Here is a 10,822-nt window from a genome sequence, read left to right on the forward strand (position 1 = left end):
TCTACACATATGAATTTGAAATAATATTTCAAAAGTATTATCTCGTCTATAAAAATTCGATCTTTTCATAAATAAAAGTACCTAAAAAGCATACTTATAAATATAATTTTAATGTTTTGATATGGGTCAAATAGTTTCATGTCTGTTGATTTAGGGGATAATAAGAAAATTAGATTGTGATAAAAAAAATCCAAAAACGGGTTGCAACACAGCTTGTTGTTCGTTTGTCCGTACGTCTATGCAAAATTTTCTTTTGAATTTGGTAATGAAAATTAGATTGTGATAAAAAAAAATAAAAAAAAAATAAGAATTATGATATGCTTTGGATTGTGTTCGATTCATTTATTCTATTTCATTTAGCTAACATCTACACTTTACTTATTTGATACTAGATTAATGTATGTCGACTCATTTTCGATAAACATGTAAAACTTACCATCTTAAATTTATTAAATAATGTACAAATATGAAGTTGAAATAATACTTTATAATTATTATCTAGACTATAAAATTCGAACTTTTACATAAAGAAAAACTAAAAAAAAAAACTAAAAAGACCCAAAAGGCATAGCTTATAAGTATAATTTTAAAGCGGAATCATTCTATCTTCATTACAAAGCATATCCAGCCTTCACTCTATTATAACTAACCCAATTATATTCTTACAAATTCAATTGCAAAAATCTCCATCACTATCACTATCACCAACACCACCAAATTTGTTGCCTTTGCCACCATAATTACAACTTTCGCAAGCATCCGTTTATCGCACCAATGAAAGATCGAATGGAACGTTTTATTGCATTTCCCTTTGCTACAGGTTGTGTTTCCGCCTCTAGCGTCATAGTTTCTGGAAACAATGATAAAAGAACGAAGGAAGATATTGACTCACCTCACATGGGTATCGTTCCATTTTCCACGACATACAATTGTTTTCTTGAATTATAAATGATGAAATCAAGAACATCTAATGTCCTTAAGTTCATCATATTTGACTGTTATGCTATAATTTACGTTGTTTTATGTTGACATCATGATGTTTCATTGTAGTGTGCAGATCGTATAGCCTCCCCAAGGATTCAAAATTCAATGAAAGAGCCCCCATGTCAAATGAAAGCATGACAAAGAGTACGTTTCGGTTCACCGCACTTCCAAAGCCTAACGTATCCGTTGCATTCCATCGGCTCACTAAGAGCATCAAAAGTTTGTCTCAATCACTTGGTAAGCAAAAACGAAAAAGTGTCACCATAGGTTTTCACATGTAACTAGTATGTTTATAATTTTTTTTTCATTAATCATTGTCTGGATAAATTATGTTTGGAAAATTCTAGATAAATTATGTTTAGAAAATAAAGAACTATGACAAACTTGAAAAATGGTAGGAAAAAACAAAATGAGCACAAATTTAGAAAGATTTAGTATTTAATGTAAAAATCATTTACCTCACTTTTGTTAAAGTCTATTAACCTTGAGGAAATTGAAGGAAATGATAAATAGTAATCTGAAGTGTGTAGGAAGATTGTAGAAGATAAAAATAGGAGGATATTTGATCTCTAGTTACAAAGATACATACAAATATTTGTTCCTCCATTAAGTCTTGTTGACATTAAAACATGTTTTACATTTTCATAGCGTTCAAGGAGGAGACAGATGAATCACAAATGGAGATGGAAATTGGGCTTCCAACCGATGTAAAACATGTAGCACATGTTGGATTCGATGGATCAGTAACCTCAGAACTCAATCGCCCTCGCAATCTCAACACAACAGATTTTCTTGGGTTTTGCCCGGTTTCCTTTGCACAACTTGAGGGACGACTTGCCATGTGTGCACCATTGGATGCATCTCATGACACCAAACATACACCACCCATTGCAAAACGAGCTAGAAACAAAAGCGAAGCAAGTACAATGTAAATTCTTACCATTACATCAAATTGTACAAGTAATACTTTTGTTCACTTGAGTATGTATGTATTAAATGTCCTATAGTTATTATTTTTGTCGTGTTGGAAAATACCATTATGTGATCTTGATTATTATATATATAATATTCATATGTTTAAATTAATGTTGCGCTTGGTAATATTTCTCTTTTACCATTATCCAAAGTGTGTTCTGAAGTTTAATAGATGGAGAGAAAGAAAGCGATATGTAAATAAACATAGAAGAACTAAACTGTTTCATGTTCGCAATAAAACGCTTACATAACAAAACTATTGTTATCTTAATCTCCTTCTAAACTTCAGAATTATCTTATAAAGATTATTATTATAAAGTTATTTGTATCGTTTATGTTTCTCTTTAACTGGAAAATATGGAGAAAAATTAAAACATAAAGGTTGCTTTTTCTTTTCATTTTGTTAGAAAATGGTTTTTTTGAGTTATCGGACATTGTTAAACATGTCTAATTTTATTTATTTTATTTCTGAAAGAATATTTTAACAAGATAATTTTTGTAATTATATTTATTTTAGTCATTTCTATAATTCAACAAATGGACATCAATCCAAGCTAACATGACATATATATTTTGACTCGTTTTTATATGTACTTTTTGTGATCTAAATTCTTTTTAATTTGTTGTTCAGCCTATCCAACTTGGTTTATGAGAATATGATTATGTTTATTAAATGATGGAAATATAAGTATTATCCTTTTCTTTAATTATAAATTCATGAAAGTTTTGTGTTACTTTTAATTTATGATTTTATTGCATTAAACGTGGATATCATGATCTTTGCGAACATGAAAAACATGATATGGAACTCTTGAAATTGGTCACCAAGATAAGTACCAATAATTTGCCATGATAGCCTCTATAGGACGTCCACATAACGGCATCATGGACCCGGCGAGTATCTTGCCAACCATCGTAAGTGGGGTTGATATATTTAAATCATTATTTATGAAAGAATGAGTAGATTGTATTGTATTATAGTAGTATACGACAAAGAATACTAATTAAACTGTGGTAGATTAACAAAAAAAAGAAAAAAAAAAAAAAAAAAAAGGAGTTAGAATAAACATAATAGTTCACCAGTCAAGGAAAAGATTGGCTAAAAGAAAGAGATAGCATCCTTTGTCTTATAAGAATTTTCAGATACCATTCAAATATGTTTAGGTAAAGTGTAACATCCTAAAAATACATCTCAAAAATTTCATTTTTAAATTTATCAAAATCACAAACATAAAACATCATTGATTCCAAAATCAGGAAAACACAAGATAGTTATAGTGTATAGTCAAGACAATTCGTGGAAAAACATTATAAGAGCATAAGTCCGTGTATAGTCAAGACAATTCGTGGAAAAACATTATAAGAGCATAAGTCCCAAAATTCCTACTGCGGAAAATCATAGTGTGATGTGACGCGATCAAGCCGACCCCTTCCCTTCGAGCTGGAAGTACTTGAAACACAAACTAAAACAGTAAGCACAAAGCTTAGTGAGTTTCCCCCACCATACCACATATAACACAAACATATTGTCAGACATATCTGGGTGCACGACCTACCCTGCGAGCATATTTGGGTTCTCGACCTACCTTGCCAAGCATATCTGGGTGTTTGAGCTACCCTGCTGAGCATATCTGGGTGCTCGACCTACACTCCGGTTCATTTCAACTGGTTATGGGGTCTATTTCGCCCCTACCACTACCACATAATAGCATACATAAATCACATGATCATCAAGCAATACATGAACACTGATAATTATCACACAGACAACCATCATACTATACAATAAATAAAGGGTCGGCCTTGGTCCCTTCAACCCGTAACATTCACGAAGGAAGACTCACCTCAACTGTGAATGTCAAATCGTACTCCTCTCCTTATAGTACAATAAACTTCCTAATTAATCATTGGATCTACACCTGACCCCAAGTCCCAAACCCCAATTCATAACATAAGGCAATGGTTCCCTAATCTTTGCCCTATTGGGCCTCTTCCTCACAAGGCCCAACATTCAAATTAAAATGTCCAAGTTCATCCGACTAAACTTTAAGGCCCAATAAGGCTCAATACCATAAATCCTAGGCCTAGACCCAAAGGCCTTAATCCATAGGTGGGCTTGAGGCCCAACAATTCCAGGCCCAAAATCCTAAGGCCCAAAACCACTTTTAACCCACTGCATGCATAAGCGCGACATACTTTGCACGTACGCCCAACGTATGCTGGCCTTGATCAGATGCAGGAGGTTGACCCAGTATGTGCAACGTACCAGGGGTATGCCCATCATACTGGCTAACCATATTAAGAGCTTCCTTATGAATTAATCTGTTAAGTCCTAACATCTAAAACATAGATATATGCTCTTAAAAGTATCCTAAGCCATACAATTATAAACATCAAGCTTTCGCATGCATGGATGGGGATTGAGACATGATTTAGGTCCATAAACACACTTTGTGGCCATTTAACACTTGCATGGTTGAGGCTAAACAATTAAGACCCGATTTTTATGGATCCAAATGCCTCCAGGAGCCTAAAAGGATAGCTCATATGGACTGGAACTTCTAAAACTCAAGAAACCTAAACTATGGGACCAAAATATAACATAAAACACCCCAAAACTAAATCTAAGCATGCAATGGTCAAGGTTTAAGTTTTATACCTGAAATAGGTCAGAAATGATATCAAACTTCTGGATCTACAAGCCTTCTTCACGTCCTTACTTCTTCTCCAAACTCCTTCTTCAAAATCACCAAATGACACCAAAAATGTTCAAGGTAAGCTCAAAATGCATGCAAGAGGTTTAGGGTTCGAGTTTAACACTTTAGGGACAGTGGAGGTTGAGAGAATGAGGATTGGGAGGGACTTAAGGTGTTTAAATAAGATGCAAACCCTAAATTTTAGGGTTTTCATATGGCCAACCTAAGCCCATCGTACGCTTGGGCTACGCCTAGCGTACACAGGGGCTTCCCCTGCTTCGCACCACACCATTATACACCTTGCGTACACTATGTACGCCCATCGTATGGCCCCTTCCCATGACCAACATTATTATTATTAGGGTAAATTACACCGATCGTCCCTCGTGTACATGCCAAAAAGCGTGTTTAGTCCCTATTTTCAAAAATTAACTCGGACAGTCCCTGGTTTGGTTAAAAGTTGCACATGACATCCCTCATTAGTTTTTATTTGCACGTTTAATCCCTTACAAGACATGAAATGACTATTCTACCCTTTTTATTCTTTTTTTCTTTTATTTTATTTTTCTTACAATTATTTATAATATACAAAACAAAATACAAAACCCCACCCCACCCCCACCCGCCTTATACTACCTTCCTTTCTAAACCATCTTCCCCCCCACCCCCCCCCCCCCCCCCCCACCCCTAAATTCTTTGATAAAATCCCCACCGTCGGACCATCACCACCGCCAACAACCATCGACCACCACCTATTTTTACCTGAATTAGCCTTCATCAATCAAAAAAAAAATACACAACCACCGACATCACTAAAGCCATCTCACCTGGAATTCATTACCACCGTAATCACCTTTATATACATCCACTAACAACCACCATCAACTCTATACATAATCCACTGCCAACCACCACCTTAATCATCACACCCCCACTAGGCCAGCACCTTATGCAAATCAATGATCATACAAAAAATTAAAAGAAGAAATTAAAACTCCCCTCTTCGTCGAATTCATACACCATAACCTCCAATTCGTTGTATTCTTCACCTCATTAGAAAAAAAAAAAAAAAAAAACAATACCTAAACTATAAAGGTGTGTTCCATTCTTGATCTGTACCTAAAAGAAACATGAAAGGAATGGGTGGGTTCAACTTCAATTCCAAACGAGAAAAAGATTCGAAGAAATATGGACATGGGTTTGAAATGTGTTGTCATCGTCGAACAATCTAGGGTTTGTCATCACCTGAATCACTGTCGGGTGCACCACCTCGTACCTCAAATCTAAGATGGTTGTCGCCTAAGTTTTCGAGCAGCTGCCTGTTTCATGACAAATTTTACTTTGGGGGTCTCAAATTGAACACCATCACCACCTGTAATCTCTGCTTCCGTCGTGTGTCCTCACCGTAATTGGAGATCGTCCGACGGTTTCAGGAGGTTGTACATGGTATGTGTGACCAATGTTTGTTAGACCGGTTTTAAGGTGAGTCCGAAATGAGAATGGGGTGGAGGTTGAAAAGTCACCGATGAATCGCCAGAGGGTATTGATCGGAGGTGGAGAATTTTCTTCTAATTATTGAGAATCGGACTTTGGGGAAAGGGAAGGGGAGGGTGGTTAGGTGGAGAAATTTATTTATTTATTTTAAGTTTAAAAATGATTAAAGAATAAAAGAAAACTAAAAAAGAAAATATTAAGGGCAAAATAGACTTTTTATGTCAAGAGGGATGAAGTGTGCAACTTTTAAATAAATGAGGGACGGTGTGAGTTAATTTTTGAAAATAGGGACTGAACATGCTTTTGGGCACCTGCACCAGGGACGAACGGTGTAATTTACCCTTATTATTATTGTATTAGGCAGCAAAAGGAAAATACCTGATAATCCGAGTGTTACAAATCTCCCCCACTTAAATTAGACTTCGTCCTCGAAGTCTGCTGCCGCTGCTGAAAAAAGCTCTGGGTAATGCTCCCTCATCTTGTCCTCTGGCTCCCATGTCAATTCTGAGCCCTTATGGTGTTGCCACTGCACCTTCACCAGCTTTACCCTCTTTTTCTTCATATCCTTCGTCTTCATGTCAAGAATTGCTACTGGCCTCTCTCTATGTAGTTCCGACGATCATCCACCTGAACGTCCTCTAAAGGAATCACCGCAGAATTATCAACTAAGCACTTCCGCAGCTGCGAGACATGAAAAGTGTTGTGGGTCTGTCTGAGCTCCTCCAGAAGGTCTAGTCGATACGCCACCTTGCCCACCCGGGCTATAATCCTACAGGGTCCGATATACCTAGGGCCGAACTTGCCCCGCTTCCTAAATCGAATGACACCTTTCCAAGGTGACACCTTTAGGAGGACCATATCCCCGACATGGAACTCTAGGTCTGATCGGCCCCTGTCAACATAGATCTTCTGCCGACTCTGGGCCGTCTGGAGTCTACTACGGACATGTTGAATCATCTCGGTCGTCTTGAGTACAACCTTGGTACTCCCCACGATTCGCTGACCGACCTCACCACAACATATTGGGGTTCCGCAATTCCTCCCATAAAGCATCTCAAAGGGGGGCTGACCGATGCTGGCGTGGTAGCTATTGTTATAAGAAAACTTAGGCAACGGGAGGTATGTATCCCAACTACCACCAAAATATAGAACGTACGCCCGTAACATATCCTCCAATGTCTAGATGGTCCGCCCACTCTGACCATCAGTCTACGGGTGGAAGGTCGTGCTGAAGTGTAGTCGAGTACCCAACTCGTCATGAAATTTCTTCCAGAATCTGGAAGTGAACCGCATGCCTCTGTTGGAAATCACCAAAACCGGCACCTCGTGCCAAATCACTACCTCCCTAATGTAGATATCTGCCATCTTCTTGTAAAAAATACTCTCTCGGATCAGAATGAAATGGGGTCTCTTGGTCAATCGATCCACGATGACCCATATTGCAACGAATCCTCGTGCCGTTCGCGGCAACTTAGTGATGAAATCCATGGTAATCTCCTCCCACTTCCATAGGGGGATGTCCAACGGCTGCATTTTGCCGTGAGGTCTCTAGTGCCTGGCCTTGACTACTTCCTGCATGTCATGCACCTCTCCACATACCAGGCTACATCCCGCTTCATGCACGGCCACCAATAATTAGGACGAAGATATCTATACATCTGTAACGCCCCGGTTTCTCTTGGTACGTTTGGTTATTTTAATTTAATTATCCTTGTAACCTTGGGTTAATTTATTTAACCAATGTCTGATTTCTTATGTTATTGGACTCTTTTGATCATCTTGTAAACTCCTTTTATTGAATTTCATGGACTATGTGCCTATTTGCAAAGTTCATCTAGTAAATAGTACTTAATGTGTTAATTGAGTCATTTGGAACACACACAAGAAAAACACTCTAAACCCTCCCTCTCTCTCTCTCTCTCTAAAATCGTCCTCTATCTCTTTGGGATCATGACCAGCCAAGGGGATGTTGTTTGGAGCTTAATTCTTGTTCATTTCCAGCCTTGATTCATATTGGTATGAACCTCCTTATCATTTCTTACAACCTGATTCATAACCTTGTTCTAGTTTTATGATTTCATCTTCACTTCTTCTCCTTCTTATTTGATTTGTAATTGTATGTTATACATCATCTCAAGGTCCTATCTTCACCCCATATATGGTGGATGATGGATCTAGGGGATTACATGTGGCAAAAGATCATGGAAACCCTAAAAGGGAGAATAGTGATTTTATGTGCTTTATGTTCATTTTCATGTTGATTGTTATTACAATATTGTGGCAAAATGAAATCCTAATGATACCTAACCCTTTTTAGTACCACCATGATCATGGGGACTAAATTGGGATGATGAACACATCTTAAAAAGTGTTTGAAAGGGAGAAGGATGGATAAGCCAAAAAGGAATCACGGGTGGCTACGATTCTGTTTTCCATCAGATTTGTAGTCATTTTGTAAAACTCATATCTTGAGCTCTAGAACTCAAATGGACCCCAAAACAGTTTCAAAAGTTCAAAAATTGAGTTGGCTAACTTTCGTAAGAAGGCCAACCTCACCGATAAGGACTTTATCTATGGGAAAGGATGGCATCTTTGCTGTTAGGTCTGATCTGGGTCTGTTCTGATATGTCATTTTGTTTTCATCATTTCTAAGGCTTGGAAAAGGATCCATAGTGATTCCAAGTTTCTATATGTTCCTTATATTATGAATTTAATATTTGGAGAAGATGGGGTGTTATTTCCAATTATAAATTGGTTAGAATGGATCCACACTCCAGATTAGTGGGCAGTCACCAGCTTTTGCTAGTGCTGTGATTGTCCACAATGTGAATTTTATATCTAGAGTTTGGGAGATGCTTTTCATTAAATTCCAACTCTGAGACTTTAATGTTTATGTCCTTTACTTCTATTAATTTTGGTTTGGACGAATTCTACCCACAAGTTAGGTAGAATTGGCCAACATCACTTGACTGTATTGTTGGAGACAGAAGTGATACACCATTTTGTAAAATTCATATTTAATTCATCTTTTGGAGTTAGAATGAGTGCTTTATAGTTGTGGAATCCTGAGAAATCATAGTTTCCTATAAAATTTAGTTAAAGATATGTTTCTGTTTTATATTTTGGAGTAAATCCGTCTTAAACAGCAGGTCTGTTTTAGAGACCTTGCTGTGATTACTCCTTTCTCAACTCATAGCTTCATTACTTCTCCTTTCTAACCTTTGGTCCTTCTTAGGTGAGGTTTTGAAGTTTGCTCAAGCTTGGTAGCAATATTTGATTCTTAGCTATCCTTACTACTCACTCAAGGTGAGTTCTCTCACACCGTTGTATTGATGATTGTGTTTGCTAGTTAGCTCGTGTGTGATTATTTGAATTTATTATAAAAGCATGCTATATAAGTATTGTTTTAATTCGTACATGTGCAATGTATGTAACTAATCCTGGATATGGGGAAGCCACCAAAGGATACGGATTTACCGGTGCGGTGGGTAGGTAAGATCACCAACGTAATACTCATCGTGAGGTGCGGTGATTAGGGCCAAGTGATACGGGATCTTCCCGGTGCGGCTCAAACCTACAAGTCCTTCTTGTATTATTGGCATTGATTTGTTCTTTGCCCTTATTATAAACTATAATTGGAAAATGGATTAGGGTTAGTAAATATGAATATTAGTACAATGTCTGTGTTTGAATTCACTAAGCTTTGTGCTTACGGTTTCCCTTATAACTTTTCAGGTGTTAAGATTAAAGAGGCTAGGGCTTGACATGGAGCACTGGGACATCACTACTAGTTATTTTTGTTGGGACCTTATTATTATTATTATTACTTCCGCACTTATTTTACAAGATTATTAAGTAGATGGATTATGTTATGACTATTTCAGTTGTTTTAATTTAATGTAAGATGGGTTTTAAAAGTTTAAAATTTTTGCAAAAATTTGGGTGTCACAACATCTTCGTTGCCCCGGGATGGATGGAAAATCTAGATTTGTGCGCCTCCTTCATCAGGATTTGGCGCACGCCGCTTGAGTACGGAACCTACACTCTACGGTGAAATGTCAATAATCCATGGCTATCATAATCAAAGGAGGAAATATGACCCATGATGCGCTCACTCTTCCAGTGCTCCTCCTTCATAGCCTCCAGCTAAGCCTCCCGAATCTAGTCCAGAAGTGGAGTCACCACTATCATCCTCAGAAAGATATCCCTAATCGAAGCCACGACTGCCATGCAGCTAAGAGCATCGGGCACCATATTGGCCTTCCCTGGGTGGTAAAGATCTAACAATCATACTCCTTCACAATTTCTAACCATTGACGCTGCCTCTTGTTCAGATTTGGTTGATCCATCAAATACCTCAAGCTCTTGTGATCCATGTAAATAGTACAATGGACCCCATAAAGGTAGTTTCACCAAGTATTGAGGGAAAAAACCAATCCCCCCAACTCTAAATCATGCGTCGGGTAATTCGCCTCGTGAGGCTTTAACTGTCTCGAGGCGTAAACAATGACATGTTCCCTCTGAATCAAGACCAGGCCCAATCTTGAAGCAGACGCATTACAATAAACTACAAAAATCCTCGACACCCTCTGGCAGAGTCAAAATCGGCATCTCGCATAACTTCTGCCTCAAAGTCTCAAACGCTGCCTGCTGCTTAGGCCCCTAGCGGAAAA

The 10,822-nt window shown here is 37.7% G+C and overlaps 1 protein-coding gene across 1 annotated transcript; it reads left to right on the forward strand.

Moving 5' to 3' along the window:
- The first annotated feature begins 600 nt into the window (after positions 1–600).
- On the forward strand, positions 601–2,070 carry LOC111880011 (CRIB domain-containing protein RIC4). The gene is made up of 3 exons (XM_023876428.3): positions 601–901; positions 1,051–1,221; positions 1,633–2,070. The coding sequence occupies exons 1-3, from the start codon at positions 775–777 to the stop codon at positions 1,914–1,916; spliced, it is 582 nt and encodes a 193-aa protein (XP_023732196.1). The 5' UTR covers positions 601–774; the 3' UTR covers positions 1,917–2,070.
- Positions 2,071–10,822: the final 8,752 nt, after the last annotated feature.

This window comes from Lactuca sativa, chromosome 2, assembly GCF_002870075.4.
Source record: "Lactuca sativa cultivar Salinas chromosome 2, Lsat_Salinas_v11, whole genome shotgun sequence".
Taxonomy (NCBI): Eukaryota; Viridiplantae; Streptophyta; class Magnoliopsida; order Asterales; family Asteraceae; genus Lactuca; species Lactuca sativa.